The sequence below is a fragment of the Ptychodera flava genome, chromosome 8, assembly GCF_041260155.1.
Source record: "Ptychodera flava strain L36383 chromosome 8, AS_Pfla_20210202, whole genome shotgun sequence".
Taxonomy (NCBI): Eukaryota; Metazoa; Hemichordata; class Enteropneusta; family Ptychoderidae; genus Ptychodera; species Ptychodera flava.
In genome coordinates this window covers 16221275-16241122 of record NC_091935.1, presented here as the reverse complement: position 1 = coordinate 16241122, position 19848 = coordinate 16221275, and the positions used below count along the sequence as shown (strand labels likewise).

Genomic DNA, 19848 nt, shown 5'->3' with positions numbered 1-19848 from the left:
TACTCCATATATCTTGTTAGAGCTACTGATTTCCAAGTCAAAGAATAAATCAAGTCTGTGAGAGTTTTGAATTTTAGTTTATCAGAACACTATCAACTATCACCAAAGCATTATTTCACAAAAGTTTAAAATCTATCTGGTGGTTTCAAAGCAATGATCAGGTCAGGTTGTTAACAGCAAAATTTCATATCTAACAGCGTCTCCTGCCATAACCTTATCCCAGGCACAACAGGGAATTAAAGCCACTATTAACTTTCATTTTATAGCCGACTTTAAGGTAGAATGCGCCCTGGGACAGATATTCAGACTTAAAAACTTTTACAATTCTTTTCTGATATACCACTTGTGGGGGGTTCATTTTAAAGATCTTGGTGTAAGAAAACTTTTCACCATCTTAGTTTTTCGAAATTCAAAAATTTTATTTTTCTCCATACGGACGCCATTTTGAATTTTAAACATCGGTAAATCTTGGGTTATTTGTTTCTCTAGTACAAAAAATTTGCAACGGTGACCCCCCTATTGTTCTTCTTGATTTTGTAAGAGAATGGTTGAAAGATTTCTTAAGGGAAGTTTGAGCAAAAGTTTAAGCCTTTCACTTTCAAGGCACATAATACCTTAACACAGGCTGTGTTCGCGCTGCCCATTCGCCATGTTCGCAAATGCGAATTGAAATCAGCAGTGGCGAAGAAAAATCGATCCTAATTCGCCACAGTGGCGAAAGTGATTTTTGTTGAAAAAATTTTGCAAAATAAGCAAAAACATGGGGTTTTTTAGTCTTTTGTTGATCTGCGCTTCTCTTTCGGCGATTCGCGAAAAAACTATATCTATTTCCTTATTGTTCTCTCCGACGTACGCAATCGCAGTCGAGCCAGGTCTCGCGAGAGATTTGACGTCAATTTGTATAGTGTACAGCATGCACATAAATGACTATCGCGAGAATTGAAAATGCAGGCAGACGCAATCGAGCCCTAGTCTCGCGATAAATTTGACGTCATTTTGTCTAGTGTACAGCAAGCAAAGCGAACACTCGCGAGAATTGAAACTTTTGCTACAGCAGAACACACGCATTTTAATCGTGGTCACAAAGTTCGGTGTTGAAATTTATTTGCATCATGGTCTAGACGTTCCTTGTTGCGCATTTTAATCGAGGTCTTATTTTAATGGTGGTCGATTTGCATGGCGGTCCTCATGGTCCCCTATTGCAAAATCGCTATCCCAGCGACGCATTCCGTGTTGTTGTCGATTTGCATCGCGGTCTCGACGTTCCGTGTTGTTGTTCATTAGAGAGGTTATAATATAATTACGTGTACGTCTGAAGGCACACAGTGGTGTACGCGTATCCATGCTCAGTTGTGATTTTTTTGGGTTGATTTTGCTGTATTGTTTTTTCAGAAACATACGAAATTCGTCAAAGTTTTAAGAAACAATTAATTTCTCTACGCGAGGACTATTCAAGCTCGTTGTATCCTCGCATTAAATTTACCGATTTTTTTGTAATACAGTTATTTATGAGGTTTACGGAAATTTTTGTGACAGCTTCAGGTAAAAAGTTGAATTGGACAACATTTCATTTATGTCAGGAAATCATAGCACGTACGTCTTTGTGCAGGTGAACTCTACGGAATTTTCTGATATCAAAGATGTTTGCTAATTTACAATGATACTCATACTAGTACTTAACGAGATTTCCTGTCTAAATTCCCGCAAATCACCAAGAAAATCTAAAAATTACTACACGTAATTAAGACTACATGTGGAAGTGTCGTTTGATGACGTTCCGAACGTCTGTGCCACATTTACGCGACGTCTTGTATGACGTGACAAAGACACTACGTGTAGGCCTACTGATGGAATGTACGGTAATTACGTGTAACCAAACTTCTATTTTAATCGCAGTCCGAACGTTCAGTGTTGCTGTCATGCTGTTGATTTGCATCGCGGTCCCAACCTTCCGTGTTGCAGTTCATTTTAATCGTGGTCTCAACGTTGCGTGCTGCTGTCAATTTGCATCGGGGTCTAGCCCTGCGTACGATGCTGTGTGTTCCGCTACAGCTAATCGCCCCGCTCACTCGCTTTGTGGTGAGCGGGGCGATTAGCTGTAGCGGTACATACAGCATCGTACGCAGGGCTACATCGGGGTCCACTGTTAAAATGAAGACAATTGGATACAAGGTTGATGTGTTGATAGTTTATTCTTGTGCATGCAACCGACATTGGAGATTATAGCATTATAGAAAGCTTTGTTTTCGTAAAAGTGTGTGGCTAATAAAATTTGTCTGTGGCTAATAAATTTGAAACTATTCGCCACAGTGGCTAACAGCTTTCCAAACCCAGCGCTAACACAGACAGGCCTTTTGAACAAGCTGCTTGCGCAGGATATATGTACACACTGAACTGGAACAGGGAAACAATATCCTGAAAACAAAAATTGGAACTTTACTGTTTTTGTTGTTTTTTTATTTCAAAGTCGAAGACACACCTCAACTTTTGGTATTATTTCTCAGAGGAATTTGTCAGTATTTGATTATTTTAAACCGTCACTCTCACCTTCTTCAACCAAATTTTGACTATTCACAAATGCCATGTCAATTTTACCCACAATGCCACTGAGTTAGGTTCTGTCTGATAAAATGATAGGTTTCATACAACGACTGATTGCAGTATGATAAAAAAAAAAACTAACCAGCACAATGTTACAGTATAAAAATTTACTATACATATTTTCTCCTTGCAAGTTTAAAATTACTAGTCCATGGTAAACTAAAATATCTCATACATAGCACTGAGTGTATGACATGCAATTTTAGCAATTCCTATAATAAATCTGGTAGGACAACCGATTACAAATTTCTACAATGTGAGTGCATGGCTGCCCTGCGTGTTGTGGGACTACAAGATCTGTACTGTGATATTAGAGTGATTGCCTGGGAAAGATCAGAGTGTAATGGATGTCGGTGTACTGTCTCTCTGAGAGTAATGTCTTCAATTTATTACAGCTCTGGCATCTGTGTTCCCATAATAGGGATGACAGGAAAGGTCAGGCAAACACACTTAGAAAGAAATCCCTTCCTATCCGGGAAAGTGGGATAAACAGTACACTGCTTTTATCAACTGGAGATTTACGGGAAAAAATGCACACAGCTATTGCATTTTAATTTGCAGTTTAACATACAGTTTACGAGTATCGGTACATGTATATTTTTGATGAGAATAATTCAGCGCATACTTTCAATTTCAAATGATCACATTTAATTTAACCTGCTGTATTGACTGAAAATAAGAATCTAAATTAATAACATGGCCTAAAAGAGACTATTTTATTGACACAGTGTTCAGTGTCCAGGTTTAGCGCTGGGAGAGTTCAGTACTATTACCCTACATAGCTCAGACATAGAATATCACTGTAGTATCATTTTCGAAAATTATACAGGGCTAAATGAATGATGGTAGCTCTCTTCATATTGTACTTTTACACTGGAAGGGCATAATTCAAAGTAAATTGCTGGTTACTTTTATGATGCAGTCGTGTTCTCATACATTTATTTTCATCTCATGCTCAGAGTACAATGTAATATTCATTTATGCAAAGTCTAAATATGGTTTGACAATAAAAAGCTAAATGATTGTTTACATATCATCAGTAGTAAATATTCACAAATTACCAATTAGGCACTGTGTTTATTTCCTGTACATTAAACTTTGCAATAAAAGATGGAAAAGGAATGCAGTTGTATTGTATCTGTTTGATAACGCTGATCTTACAGGTTCAGTACAGTAATACACAGACAGATTGTCTAGATTGCGCTAGTCAGATTACAATCACTGTACCAGTATGTACAAAACAGATACTATCACAGTGAAATTTGTTCTCAAAATAGACATTTTAAATACTTCTAACTGCAACGATAGAAAGCTAAAAAAATTTGGACATAACTAAAACTGTTTTTTTTCGTCTTTTTCACTTAGTGTTACCAGCCTAAATGTAAAGATAGAAAATGTATCTTGTTTAGTAAATTTGGATTGCATTTTCTCAAATTCCTTTTTTTCATAATTTCAGCTCCTTGCTTTTAATGATCTGTTCCAGTGAGCTGTGGGATAAAACAAACAGATACATGACAGATTTATTATCTGTAAACAAACAAATAATAATGATAAAACAAACAAATACATGACAGATTTATAACCTGCACAGATGAGTGCTTTTACAAGTCTGCTTTTAATCAGCGACTGTCCCTTGTTTGTGAGTAGATAGATGTAATGTCATCGCTTCTTGGATACCCAGCACCTGATATTCAATAAGTTGGGTTTGGCACTGGGCTCTATTCAAAAAGAGGAATAGTAGTCCATGGGAGTCAAGCTAACATGGCTTTTTTTTTTTTTCACAGAGTCACTTCTCCACGCATCAGAGATGATTTAACTCAAAATTATAGTGGTTGAATAAAGCGATGTACAAAACTGTAAACAATGTATAGTAGTTTTGCTGTACTGTCTCATGTGTTGGAATTGTTCCTCATTTATGGTAGAATGCGCTTCAGGGACAGATTTCGAACTCTCAAATTTTTAAAATTCTTTCTGATCTACCACTTGTTGGGGCTCATTTTAAAGCTCTTTGAGTGAAAATAATTTTCACCGTGCTAGTTTTACAAAAAGTCGAAGAATTTTATTTTTCCCCATAGAGTTAAGACATTAGGATGCCAGCCATATTGAATTGCAATACATGTCAGGTAATTTGTTTCTCTAGTACCAAACCTTTCACAGTGAACTGTGATTTTTATTCTTAATTTGGTAAGAGACTTGTTGAAAGTTTCATTGAGAAAAATTTGAGCAAACGTTTTTAAGTCTTTCACTTTTAAGGCGCATACTGCCACCTTAACCCTTTGAGCGCCAACGGCAATTTTCTCCCCTTTACAAAATATACCCTAGTCAATTTTCCTTAGATTTTTGCAATAGTTTTGATAAGAAACTGTAGCCAATGAAATATGATGTCCATTTGGTCCAAAATTATCAAAAAACTTCAGAAAATTCATAAAAATTGGCAAAATGTGGCAGTAAAATTTTGGTGGGAAAAATTACAGCACTCATCAAAGGGTTAATTCCTTAAGTACTGCACACACACCATATGCTCCTACTGTACTACCAGTAAGCTTTCAATGGTTTCGTTGGTACCACATCACAGATATATTGAATGCAAGTGTCAAGTGTGTTCATTCAAAATTTTAAAGACTTATAGTCTAATATTAGCTTGTCCTGAATGATACAAGGTAAATTGAAAATGACAATGAACACTTCAGCTGACTGGCACATCACTTTCAAGTTTCACCCTTTCATAAGCTGTACAATATTGGATCTCTTCTTTTGAGGGAAATGTTTACATGTATTACCCATAAGCTGCAAATAAATGTAAAGTTTTTCCGTAAGGTAGAACGCATCTTGGGGACAGAAAGTTGGACTCTCAAATGTCTACAATGCTTTTCTAATCTTAGACTACCACTTGTGGGGGCTCATGTTAAAGTTCTTGGAGAAAGAAGAACTTTAATCTAGGTTTTCCGAAAATCCGAAATTTAATTTTTCCCCCATACAGTTAACAAAGGAATGGCGGCCATTTGAATTTCAAATATCGCAAAAGGTTGGGTGATTTGTTTCACTAATTCGAAACTTTGCACCGTGAACCCCGATTTTTATTGTTGCTTCGTTAAGAGAATGATTGAAAGTTTCATTCAGGAAAGTTTGAGTAAAAGTTTAAGGCTTCCACTTTCAACCCTGAAGTGCAGACAAATACTTTTGATTGTTTACAGCATGTACAATTGAACACCACGACGTCACGCGTCACTTGTAATAAATCCATGCCATGTACAATATTTCCTGCATTGTGCTGCATTTTGCTTTCGTATCTCATTGGAGAAATGTGTCATTCTTTATGATAAATGTGATTTGTAAGATCTCAGTATTTCACTGTTGTATAATTGTCGTTACTAATTGTTGTTTCATAGTTTACACAGAAACACTGAATTAAGCATTGGCACTGCATACCACTTTTGTAGCCATATGGTATTGCATGTGAAATTTCATGGATTTTTATTTCATCAACTAAAGCCTGCCATAACATCAAAATGTACGCACTGTGATGTTATTTTCAAGGACGTCAGACTCAATGTTTTCCATCTGTGCAAGAATATGCATTGCAACATTAGTCACAAGTACCATATAAAAAACACTCCTGTTTCTTTATTTTTTTCCATCCATTTAATGTTGAATAAATTAGAAGCATGCACAAATCATTCACACTTACAGTGATTCATTTCAGGTCAAACAGAATTTGTAATCTGGAGGCAAACTCTCGTTGATAGTCCAGTTGTATAACAACCTTCTATAGATGTAGGAAGCTGAGATCACTTCACTGTAGCTACAGATAGTGGATTACATCAACTGTATGATGTTACATTATAGACAGTAACCATGAAGTGGAATGCTCTGTAAATACTCTGTGTACGATAATCTAAAACCTTGGTTGTAGAAGGTGTAGAAGCGCACATATGTTGCCCACTTGTGATTATTTGAAGGGGGATTTTGATCAGAAAGGGGGATTCTCAAAATCGTGCATCCTGGAAAAAGCATGTACTGCTCACTACTTGTACAACACTTATAAGTAAACTTGCGGTTGCCTGCTTGGACTGGAAATGTATATAGGCAAATTTGTAATTTTGGGTTGTTCACAATGCTATTGATTTAATGTGTGGTATTTTTATGGTTCTGAAATTATTTTGTATGTCGGATGCGTGTGTCCTTTTCAGTGTAAGGCTGCCCTTATGAACTCTGACAAAATTGTACGTTGATACATTCATTCTTCAGGGGTATAGTAGCTGACAAAGCTGTTCATTGAGACATTCTTCAGGGGTAGCTGACAAAGCTGTTTATTGAGATATTCTTCAGGGGTAGCTGACAAAGCTGTTTATTGAGATATTCTTCAGGGGTAGCTGACAAAGCTGTTTATTGAGATATTCTTCAGGGGCACCTGAAAGCTGTTTATTGAGATACTATTCAGGGGTAGCTGACAAAGCTGTTCAATGAGTCATTCTTCAGATGCAGCTGACAAAACTGTTCTCATGCTAGCAGTTTCTTGGCAGGCACTGTCACAATCTTCTTCTTTTACTAATGGAAGGGGAATTTTATTCTTTAGTACAGCTATACAACGCCATCTTGGGGGAAAATCCTGCAGCTGGGCAATGAGTGGGACTCAAATACTTTAATGCACTATGGAGGGGTAGGGAAAGAAATTTTGCAGTGTGAGATGACCTGTAGGTAGTTTTCCTGGAGGGGTGTCTTGGAGGAGGGGGAGATAGCCTGTAGAAAGATTATTTTGTTTTCATACTAAAGGGTACCTGTACAGCTAACAGGATTTGAAAAGACCTTGTTATAATGCCAGTTCTCAAAATCTGCTGATCAGCTGCCCCTTAATTCTCAGCTCTTATTGATTATTATAACTACTTTCCCGCTCCATTTCTTTATAAATACTGTAATTTTTACTTTTATGGAGTAAATTATGATTATTATTCAAGAGAATTTCCATCTTTCATATACATACTTTGTTAACAATTTTGGTCACTTGTAGCACAAGTATGAGCTAGCTCATTGCTGTAAAATTGTCTTCCAGTTGTTTTCACTGGTATGTGAAAATTGAGTTGCTGCGATCAATGCTTAATAGACATCTACCATACGGACCTACCGGTATGGAACACACATTCATGCACACTGCAGGAAAGAGAAATGGTCAATTGATGATGGAAAAGTACTAATTTACAATGTAATAATGTAATATTATTAAGTGTGTAATGAATACAAGATAAATCGTCCTGATTCATGGGCAATAAAACCAGGATAAATGTCTTTGTTCTATCACTCAGTTTCTCCTCTATGTTGAAAGTGCAAAGTTCACAGACCTAATGAGATAATTGGCTCCATGCCAAGAGACAGCATTGTGTAATTTGTAAACTCCAATAACAGTAACTATACATATGGATGCTCTCTATACTCTTCCGGATTTAATATCAACTCGCACCCACAAAGCAAAATTTTTTGCAACTATTTATATGTAGAATCATAATAAGATACATTAATTGCCACATATGATGACGCATTTCATACTGTGCATTATAATATTTATTTATGGGGGGAAAAAAACATTATTGTGGCCGTTGGTTAATGTGGTAGCATCTGAGTAACATTTACCGTGCCGGTACATCTGTTGTCGTCTCTCAGGGTCACGTTGGTTAAATCACAAAATAAACATCATGTGTGTCGCTTGTGTCCAAATGTCATAGCATCAGCATTGTGCTCTTTAGGGAAACAAATTATAAATCTATGCATTTTTCTGGGGTTTTTTGTTTTACATGAATATTGAAACAAAGCATATATGTAAATTGTTAGAGAATTGTTTTCTCTAATCGTATGTGGTACCATGTACTCATGCACTCCGACAGTTACGTCATGCATATTACGCATTTTGTGATGGAGACAGCTGTTTAATATTTGCAATCATAATTACATTAATAATTTTTCTGTAGTTTTGTATAATGCCCTGCAATAAAGTTCTGTTCATTTGAATCATTTTTTGGTCGTTGTACGGGTTGAGCTTACCACTGCAGTAAGGCCAAAACGTTTATGAATTTGTTTCTCACCTTAGGTCTCTCAGAAATGTGATGCGGTGATGCATTTTCAAAATTTAATTCTCATTTTTTTTTAACTCACATGATTGATGCATGTGAGGATGAGAAATAAAGCCTCTTCCTTGAAGTTTTTGGCCTTGGCTTTGTTGTGACTTCTGAGGTTTACCTTTTTTTCCACAGCATCATGTACTTCCATAGAGAAGTTAAAATATTGTTCTATGGGAAATTATGACAATAAAATGAAATTTCTCAAAAATCTTTCTTTCTTTTGCAATACTGACTTTTATAATCAGAAAAGCAAAAGATAATAAGACGTACATTTATGATACAGTGTACTTTTGAAGAGTTCAGGGGGAAGAAAGGTGGAGGGGAGCTAGAGAGAGATCACTGAGAGACAGAGACAGACAGACAGACAAACAGACAGACAGACAGACAGACAGACAGCTAACTATAATATCAATCCCCTTGTTTACAAAATGATGAAATAAAATAATAATATTCATGTGTAATTACCATGGTAATGATTGTGAACAATAAGGAAGCATTTATCAACTACACTGTAACAATGCTTATAAAATACACTGATCTAATTCTGAAACCGTGCGCTATGGATGTAGAATTAATTTATTACAACAAACAAATGTAGCGATTACCGGCAATTAATATATGGACTTCTAAACACACCTGACAAAATCTTCAACCATCCATTTATATGGTGAAATTTGCCATTAAAACAGCATATTGGTAGGTGATTAAACAAATTTGCTTCTCGTCAGGCTTCTAGACAATCACATCCCGACCAAACATGAACCAATTCATTTTTCTCATCCATATGGTAAAGATAACGACTTTGATATTTCAATTTTACCAAATTCAAATACAAAAATAGCTATCGATCATGATTGTTAGCACAAAACTTGTTCTATTGCAAAAATACCTTTTGAGAAAGCCATTTATTGCTACAAATAATGACGTAAATAATGTTTGTTAAATGACAATTGAGCAATCAGCATTATTAATTAATATTTAAATATGAATCCAAAGGGATGCATTAGTCTAGTACAGAATTGGTCGCAGTGTTTGGTGTTCATTGAAATGTATAAATTCAAACACACATTTACTTCATGTGGAGATCAAAGCTGAAATGAGATTCTAGATGACAAAGCAAATATCATCAAGGATCCACTTATTCAATTTAGTGGACTATTCTGTAAAATGGATTTTATCCCCATGAAAAGAAAAACTCAGAGTAGTTCCGGAAGTGGAATATGCACCAATCCATTCTCAGTCAAGTGACGATCAGAATTATTCAAAGAACCTCATATCCGACAACACCGGTTTTTCATTGAAAACTGGCAACTGAGTAAATAATTGAGGGTTGGAATATGGTGCTGCTGGCTACAGCTACATGTGTGAAATCAAAGAACGGCTGAATCCTTGGTATCACCATCAGACATTCTAAGTGTCTGGTACTTGACCAAGGCCATATATCTATTTTACGATGTTTGTACTGTTCATACTTTCCGTACATATTTTACCCACAAGAAGTATACAATGCAAGATTCGAGGTACATGAATATTCCACATTGATTAAGGGTCATAGCATAGAATTTTAATACCGAAACAACGCTCATTAGTGTAATCTGCATATTTGAATATCATTATACCTCATATCTTGCACTAATAGACAAGAAGGGCTAATATGACCACCACTGACTATTAAAACCATTGAGCATATCTTTACTGACTGTACAGGCCCGAATCAGATACGTTTATGCTGGAGAAATAAGCAGTGCGTGGTGTTTTGAACAACATTGTTAGCATGTGCGTCTCTCAGTTGTACAAACATGGCTCCGTTTGTGGCGCGAAACTTGGTGGGAAAATATTGTTCTCACTGTACATGGGATGATAAAAGTGGATTGAAAACTGCCCGTAAATGTAAACTTCACAATCACGTCATAAGTTTAGACCCTAAAAAGGTCTATGATTTAAATCCACACATATACTTTTAAATTCAAATAAGTAAAGTGGATTAAACAGTGGAGTGCTTGAATCATACTATTACAGGTGCCTGCATGCACACATACAACATGAAAAAAAGAATATACCGGTTATATGCACATTCTCTTTTGACTATGACATTAAAAGACTATAACTGGCAGATTATTTTGAGTACTGTTTTCCACAACAATTTTGACTTTCTGTTTCCATTTCATCCTATACATGACCACGACGGAATAAAGTCGACAGTCTTTGGCTCAAACCACAATTTTTTTCACTTAGTATGTGTGCCTCATAAGTGAAAGATATAAACTTTCATTTACACTTTCGTTCAAACTTTCCTTCCAAAACTCTCTCACCAAACCAAAAATAAAATCAATCACTGTGCAAAGTTTGGTATTACAGAAAGCAATTACCTAACATTCACAGATATTTGAAATTCAAAATGGCAGCCATACAAAATGTATCTGTGTTAACTCTATGAGGGAAAACAAAATTTTTGATTTTCAAAAAAATAAGATTGTGAAAATTTTCCTAACTCCAAGCTCCTTAAAATGAGTCCCCACAAGCAGTATAGACCAGAAAAGTATTGGAAAAACCCAATTCTGAACATCTCTCCCCAAGGCGCATACTGCCTTAATATAATAAAGGTAATTGAACCACTTGATACGTCATCAGAAGAGAAACGTATCAATAGCGATACGTATGTATGATGTTATTGTGAATAAATGGTGAAAATGGAAAGCATAACAATTGTGTTGCCCAAAACTTAAAAACTTTCCAGTAAGCTACATTTCTCACATAGATATACATGTATACATGGTAAGTTGCATTGCCTTATGGGTAATTTATTTACCTTTAGAGGAAAACTAGGCACTGATATTCAGACCTGGCTTGTTGCAATTTACATGTAGCTAGTCTTTTCCTTTTCTTTAAAAGACCCGTAACAATTTGAAAAATCAATGATAATCCGAATTGCCGAAATCAAAAATCCATTGGGATGGTTGCAGACAGGTGTTCACTTTTTCACGTTATGCAAACGACAGTTTGGTGACAACCCCCAATTTTTTTTCTTAAATACATAACACAAATATATCAAAAGTATATCAAAAAAATGGAAAAACTGTTCATTTAAAAAATATAAATATTTTGACAGTTTATAAAAAAAATAATGAATTATTTTAGAATGTAAAATCAAATTCTAATTTATTTGAAGTATTTCAGTTCCCTGTACACATAAAAAGGCAGAGCATATATAGTTGGTTGATAAATTACATTTGATCGAGTACAGGTAATAGGTTTCCATAAACAAATGCAATTATGGATGGAATCATCACATCTTTTGTTTTATTGGCTCATTTTTCTAGCCGCTAATTTATCTTTCAAAGAAAAAATATAAAGGAACTTATTAGATAATAATCTAGTACATGGCTTGATTACCCTTACACAAGTGAAATTGTTGGTTAACTATACACATTCAAATGAAAATGCTCTCATAGACTTCTTTACAAGTGTACCATCACTGAACTCAGCCACAGCATCATGTGATTATTCCACCTGATACTGATCTTGTACATTGTGATGATTTTGATATACGGGTAGTACACAATGGATTTGCCCAGTCCTGCTGTGCAAATACCAATTCTTTTTTCAACATGTGGTGTGTAGGTTTGGTATCTACATTCCCAAAGATAATTTCGTAAAATTAATTAATTAAACTACTTTACTAAATTTTTAGTTTTGGAAATAAATTTTTATAAAGGATGTGCCAGTATGAGGATAAAGATCAGTAAACCTGTGCATGTTCCATCAAAAATCTGTATTCAACATTTTCTCTGCAGCACAATAGATGTCCTCGTGATAAAGAGGCCTACCTGTGCTGGTTTTTGCATCAATGAAATCACCACAGAAACCATGCAAAATAATTTCCGCTGCACACCTACTGTGAAGATGCCACGGACCATTTCATTAGGTTGCATCCACATATGAAAATTTTAACACAAATTTCAATCTTGACATAATTAATTCAATTAATGTCAAGCATAGTTAAGCAGAAGGGATTTTACATATTTTATTTTCTTGGAATCTCTTCCTTTCCAGTTCACAGGAGGCAGATTTATGAATATCCAAATTATAACTTGAAAACAAAAACTGTAGGAATGACTCTGTAAAAACTCTTGGTCTAATCTGTGCATCATGAGTGCTTAGATCTATAGTTTATTAGAATATTTTCATCAACTAAAAACCCTGATGACAATATTGTGACTGTTTATCGGTGAATTTAAGGAATCTTTCAACCATTCTTTTTCAAAATCAAGAATAAAAAATTGGGGGTCACCGTGCAAATTTTGGAACTAGATAAACAAATCACTCAAGATTTACCAATATGTGAAATTCAAAATGGCCGCCATCCCTATGTTAACTGTATGGAGAAAAAATAAAATTTTCGATTTCCAAAAAACTAAGCCAGAGAAAAGTTTTCTTACACCAAGAGCTTTAAAATGAATCCCCATAGGTGGTAGATCAGACTAGAATTAAACAAATTTTAGAGTCTGAATATCTGTCCCCGAGGCGCGTTGTGGTATTTATATGCATTCCCTTACACTACTGTTGGTTCATTCAATAACACCACTATCTGACAGAAATAAAGAAAGGATTTTAATTTAAGAAGAATGATTTCAAAATTTAAGCTCAGTGATCATAACCTTGAAATTGAATTTCCGTTAGGCAGGAGAAGAACAACAAATACACCAGCTCAAGCTGATAATAAAGTTTGCAAGAAATGCCTCAAAAATGCTGTTGAAGATGAACTGTATTTTATTTTCAATTGCCAACGTCATTGTCAAACGAGAAAAAGATTGTTTCAAAAACGGCAAATTACAAAGTAGTAATGAAAACAACAAAGAAAATATTTTAAAAGCTATCATCAACTGCTTGCAGTCTGGCTATTGGGGTATTCCAAAAAATACCACACATAAACCTTAATTATAGATCACCAGTATATATTTAGACATCTACCGTAGTAATTACAAAGTGATGTAATACGATATTGTCAAATTTATTTTGTTGTGGTTATTAATTATAGTATTTTTTCCTTCTCTGTCTTATATTTTATTTTTTATAACTATTTTTTAAATTGTTGTTATTATTATTATTTTTTTTACCAAACTGTATCCACAGATGACATAGTAGTGTAATAAAGTTATTGTTGATTTTCAGTTTTTTTCAATGATGTGATCCTGCCTTAAAACAGATGAGAGGGGATAATAGGTCACTAGTAATTAAATATGGATTTCAGGGTTCGTCCAAATATCATATCTACAAAATATGAAATATACTGAGCAGTCGTCAGCTGTCCCGAAATGCCAAATTAATCTCCTCTACAAATCGGTAGATAGGTCAACAGCTGACATATGTTAGCTACCTTGCGTGAGTTTAACTCTGATAGCATGGTGCGTAATCCACAGAAAAACACAAAATGACTCATCTCGAACTGTACAGTACCAAGGATAATAGCTAGGTGAACTTTACCGTGACATTGTATGCAGTGTATAGGAAAACACAGATCCAAATATATTTATACTTTTAAAAGTCTATTATGTTATTTATCAATTTATTTATTTGTTCATTTTTTATGTTCATTAATTGTATAATTGGATTTTTATTTTTATACAGAATAATTTGATCATAATTGTTGTTGCTGAAAACTTGACTCTACGGTAACTTACTGTGTGTATAAAAAAAGACAGAGCTACAAAAGGCACTGGTTGGTGAATATTTTTGTGAGTGTTGGCTTTGCACTGCAAATTCAATTTAAATAAACAGTCTTTGTATTGTATTTTCATATGACATTTAGCTTAATGGCATATGTGACATTCTGTTAGGGCCATTTCTGGATGGGTATCAACGATGTACAGAACCCAACAGCACTGACATTCTCTCTTCCTCCCACCACTCATGACGAACCGTTCTAACGACCTCTGCATGACCTTACATTACTTTCTACCAGTAGTCAGTACAATAATAGTGTTCAAAATTCAATATTTTGTTGGGAGAAAATTGCAAATTATTTACTTGAAAACAAGTAGTTATAGCAATTCAGTATAGAATTCAGTGAATATGGTTGGCTTTTATGAGGTGCATGTTTTTGATCAAATTGGGTGATTCATAAACACAAAAATACCAGGATATTGATTCATAAACACAATAATACAAGGATATAGAAAGGTCATATAAGAGCCACAGATGAGGCCAATTGCATTTGACACTCACAACTTTAATTAATTACAAGTAATCGAATGAGAGATGTAATGTTCCCCTGCAAAAACTACAGCAATTCTTTACTTTTGTTGACATATGGGATAATTTGCTTGATATTGAATGTCATTCTTTAACTCATGATATGAATTTTTTATAACTCCTAGTTAGCTATTTTGACAATGCGTTTGTTTTTACACTGGCTAACTGAGAATATCTGTGGTGCAAGCATTTTAACATGTTACTATGACTACACTAAACTTTCCTACTAACAGGCTTAATCCTTAGCAATAACTAAAGCACTGATAAATTGGTGACCTTTCATTGATTGGCTGATTATATATATGATCATGTGATGATGATGATGATGGTGGTGATGATGATGATGATGGTGATGATGATGATGAATGGTGGTGGTGGTGCAAAGTGATGACGATGATAAATATGATGTATTACGGTGGTGATGGTAGTGATGATGATAGTGACAATGACAACAACGACACATATGATTATGATGTGATGATGATGATGATGATGATGATGACGATGACAACGATGATGATGATGATGATGATGATGATGATGATACCAATTCAACTATATAATTACAACATCATGTTATGGTTATGTTAAGGTTAGCACCTCAGTAAATTCTAACATAGTTTCCCAATCACATTACCACTGTGTCACTTGGTCTGTACATGGTTCCTGAGAGGGATCGTGGTATGTAGTACTAGTACCAGTAGGAACAAATGTATTAGCCTACCAGAGAATATTACAAGGCTTTCAAACTATCTATCTACCGGTATATTCCTAGAACAGTAGTATCAGAAGATTGTTAAGATGGTAATAATGTTAAAAATATCCGAGTTTTTAAAAATCATCTTGTAATACTGATACTCAATTATCCTGATCAACTACCTATTCGAATTTTTATTTAGCTGAATGCGTTACTCCCACAATGTGACATTACCTTTCCACTACGCTAGTACTCAACATTGATTAATCTCTGGTAGAAGAACTATAAATATTGTGTTTTAATGGTTACAACACCGACTGAATCCAATTATAATGGTTCCACGTCAAAAACGAAGAGATACGATTACGATCCACTGTCAAGGATTACCTGCTGAAGGGATGTACCATGGTAATATTTGTGTAGTATTTATTTATTTATACGTAAATGCTGCGGCCTGACATTTATATTGCAGATTGCACCTATATCTACTTGAAACACTGTTGCATAACATGGTAAAGTTAAACTGATAAACTCGTACCTATGTGAGCGGCAACCCTCAGTTTTATAGTTGGAATTTGAATCTGAAAATTAGTGTTTGCCGAGTCTCAAGGGAGCAGCGTGATTCGATATTACATGTAAAGTTCCACTACTTGTCATTACCCGTTGAAAGTCACAAAGCGCGCCATACAGACAATCATTCCGGTGGTGATGGTACAGCCAAAACTACGAAGTGATGACCCGGAGATTATGCGGGCCACCGTCTGTATCTGATCACTATCATAGTACAGCACCATCGTACTGCTGTACGTTCGCGGTCAGAGATATTAAAACTGATCATGGCCCTTCCACGAACGTGAGGCTTTGATGTCTCGCATTCTCAACTCTTCAGTCGAATCAACTCGGTAACTTACAGCGCTGTAATTGTACAAGATGTCAGACCTAATCACGGGAAAATTAAATTGTACTACCATATCAAATATTACAAAAAATTGTAAACCCACCATGGAGCACGACCGTGTATAGGATGTCACACCACAGGTTGCGTCTGCAGGGTCAACGCTGACAGTTATGTCCGGGGCGATGTTGCTGAGCGACGTCATCCTGGCCATGCAGGCATTGTAGATAACTTCCCCGTTGTTATCCTCCTCGCAGGGAGCGTCGAGATTTCCGTGGCATCGAAAATTACACAGCAGAATGAAGCAGACGACGAGTAGGCAGCTGGACGTGTAAACGTGGCGAATCAAAATTGCCGCCATCGTCCTAGATAGTTCCGCTCAACGGAAGCATGATTAAATTACATCCCGCGGGACTGTTAATTTTCCCGCATTTTACAGAAAAACTCGGAACATCTTCGTGATTCATCCAAATATGGTACTCTCCGATCTACTTATGATGACAAAATGCCATAGTGTGAGAGCCATTTTGTTGCAAAAAATGAATAGACCTGGACGCTATTCATAGTAAAAATATCACGCACAACAGATGCAAAGTTGAGCCCGGCAACGTGAATTTAGTGATTTCACACTGGTGATTCAGACGTGTCTGTCGAATAGAGCGCCACCATCTGACCACGCTTAACAGATCTCGCTGTATATGATTTATATTTTGGGATCAATCCCTTGCTGCTACATCCAGGTTTAAAAGGTTGAGACAAATAAAATAACAGAAAATGTAAATCTGTGGTCCAAAGTAAGTGAGGCTACCCACAATTCCCCTTGATTTGTTCACTCAGACATTTTTTGCTAAAGGCTTTTTCAATTTTATCAGTTTCTTAACAATTTTTAACTTACAATTTAAGTTCAGGATTATTTGTTAAAACTCTGTTCCAAGATTATTGATTATGTTTAAAATTCAAGAGTAAATTGAATGATAAGTCGATGTTTGGAGGTGTTAAAAACTGCACACTTGTCAAGATAAAGTTATCAGCAACTAAGATGGTCTCATCATACCACCTGTCAGACATGCAAATAAATTTTCTTTGTTACGAACATTACAAAAAATCATACCCTTTCTTTTGCCAACACAGATGTAACTTATTCCCTTAGTTTCCTTTGAAATATTGTGTATGGCTGTCAAAAATCTATGTCGACAAAATTACAAAATTGCTATCTCCTCCGCGGAAAAGGGGTTGATCTTCTCATTATTCACAGTGAGAAATCAGAAAATTATGATGATCAGAACTATGTTGACAGAATTTTGAAATATGGGACCAAGTTGTTCTGTGTACAGAAGAAATTTGCTTCAGTTCAGTGAGTCATGGAGAATTGTGGGTAGCCTCACTTATTGTGTGGTCGTTCTTCGAATTTTCTTGACAACCACGAGGATTTGTTACATTGCTCAAAAGGAGAATATCGTGCCCCGTGTGAGGATCGAACTCACGACCTTCAGATCATGAGACTGACGCGCTGCCTACTGCGCTAACGAGACTACATGACAGCTGATAAAAGAAAGCATAAATCATTTGAAAAAACTTTTGAAGAGTGAAGAGATTTTCGATAATTGATAATAATTTCAATCCAGTTACTTTTTGATGCAACATATAAAAAAGATAGTAATGTGCGCACTTGGAAACAACAGACAATAAAAATACGTAAACTTTATTCTTGTAAGCTTACACGTAACGCTGTAAAGTATTTCTTTTTTGTTCGTAAATGTTTCAGCACATTGGTCACAGCATTATCAGTTGGGTATCAGGGGCGGCCAGACAAGAGTAGTTTCTGAACACATCAAATTAACATTATCTAAGAGAAATAAGCGTTTCCGTTTGGTTTTTTGGTTTTTTGTTTTTGTTTTGTTATTTTTTTTTATTTGCTGCGTGTTCTTTGTTTTGTCTTGTCCTTTATTTGGCTTAATTCTGTAATTTTTTTTGACTGCATCCAATTATTGGGCTGTTGCATACCAGTACAAATAAATAAATAAATAAATAAAAACTATATCTCATATGATGAGGACGACGACGATGGTAGTGATGATGATGATGATGATGATGATGATGATGATGACGACGTTGATGATGATGGTGATGATGATGGTGGTGGTGGTGGTGGTGGTATTGGTGTTGTTGTTGTATCGTGTAAGAGTACCACAATACGTATAGTTATGTCGCTTACTGTAATATCTCCGACTTCGGAGTTTGCTAATTGGCCCACGTGAATGTGTGTGATGTTTAAAATTGAATATTCCAAAAGAAAGCGAGAATGAGTGTTTTCATGGAGTTGCACGTTTTACGTGAAAAAGTTGTTGACGTAAAATGCAAAATCAGCAATAATTGTGACGCAATACCAAACAAAATCTAGTATATTGTTCTCATCCTAAATATTACGTGCATGCAAAAATGTTTGACACATGGTTCGGTAAGGTTCTAGACACACCGATTAAGTTATGCCATAACGTCAACTTTTGGTCAAAGAAAATGTAGTAACGGCCTACAAACACCCGGACAGACAAGTGTGGGCATAGACTAAAAATCACACCGATTTTGGGCCACCGGTTTATACTTGACCGGAGCAACAGTAATCATTGTTAATTTGTGATGATCATGGGGTGAATTGGGAGAAGATACAGGGTAACTTATTCTTGATTTCATGTTACGTTGTTTTAGCCCTCCGTTCGATTCTTTGCCAAAAGAGCCGAAAAAGTTACGGAAAATCGTAATAGTTTTACGAACAAACGACGCTATTGTTTTAGGGACTGGTGGAGCTTTTATTTACTTTAACATAATAACATCTGTGATCCTGGTAACGTATTTTTCCACAACGCATCGACGAATACGAAATAGTGATCGCCTATTTCCTCACAAAATAAAGTGAACAACAATAATTTATTTTAAATAAAACTTAAAATGAAATTTTCATCCGGTCTATACTTAAAGTGGTCTTCCAAAAAAACATCTAGCGGTCAAAGTCTCATTTCTTTTTTTTTTCTGGTGTCTTCATAGTTTATCGATGCGCTTAATAAAATGTCATCAATAGGGTTGATTTGAGTACGGTGATCTTGGAGTATTTGAATGTTATCAGAAGAAAAGTATGGAAGATTTGTAATGATTTCACATCAATATCGTCATGTCTTCAAGTCAACATGGGCATCCACATCCTCCGTGACATCATCCGTGTCCTCAGTGTCTTCAATGACGAGGTCATCGCCCTTTTGGAGCTCTGTTTCGCTCTTTTCTTCTTCAACTCCAACAAA

The 19848-nt window shown here is 35.6% G+C and overlaps 1 protein-coding gene and 1 non-coding gene across 5 annotated transcripts in view; both read right to left on the bottom strand.

Annotated features, from left to right (window-relative positions):
• LOC139138637 (fibroblast growth factor receptor 3-like) overlaps positions 1-17100 on the bottom strand; it is an 86802-nt gene extending 69702 nt beyond the window's left edge. For 3 of the 4 annotated variants that reach the window (XM_070707108.1, XM_070707110.1, XM_070707111.1), the window contains exon 1: positions 16662-17057. In XM_070707108.1, the coding sequence (XP_070563209.1) occupies positions 16662-16916 (255 nt within the window). In that variant the 5' untranslated portion in view covers positions 16917-17057. Of the gene's footprint in view, positions 1-16661 lie in introns of all 4 variants that reach the window. The other variant, XM_070707109.1, reaches the window with a different exon arrangement.
• A 914-nt stretch (positions 17101-18014) lies between these two features.
• Positions 18015-18087, bottom strand: Trnam-cau (transfer RNA methionine (anticodon CAU)). Its single transcript has one exon. It is a non-coding gene; the product is annotated as a tRNA-Met (tRNA).
• Positions 18088-19848: the final 1761 nt, after the last annotated feature.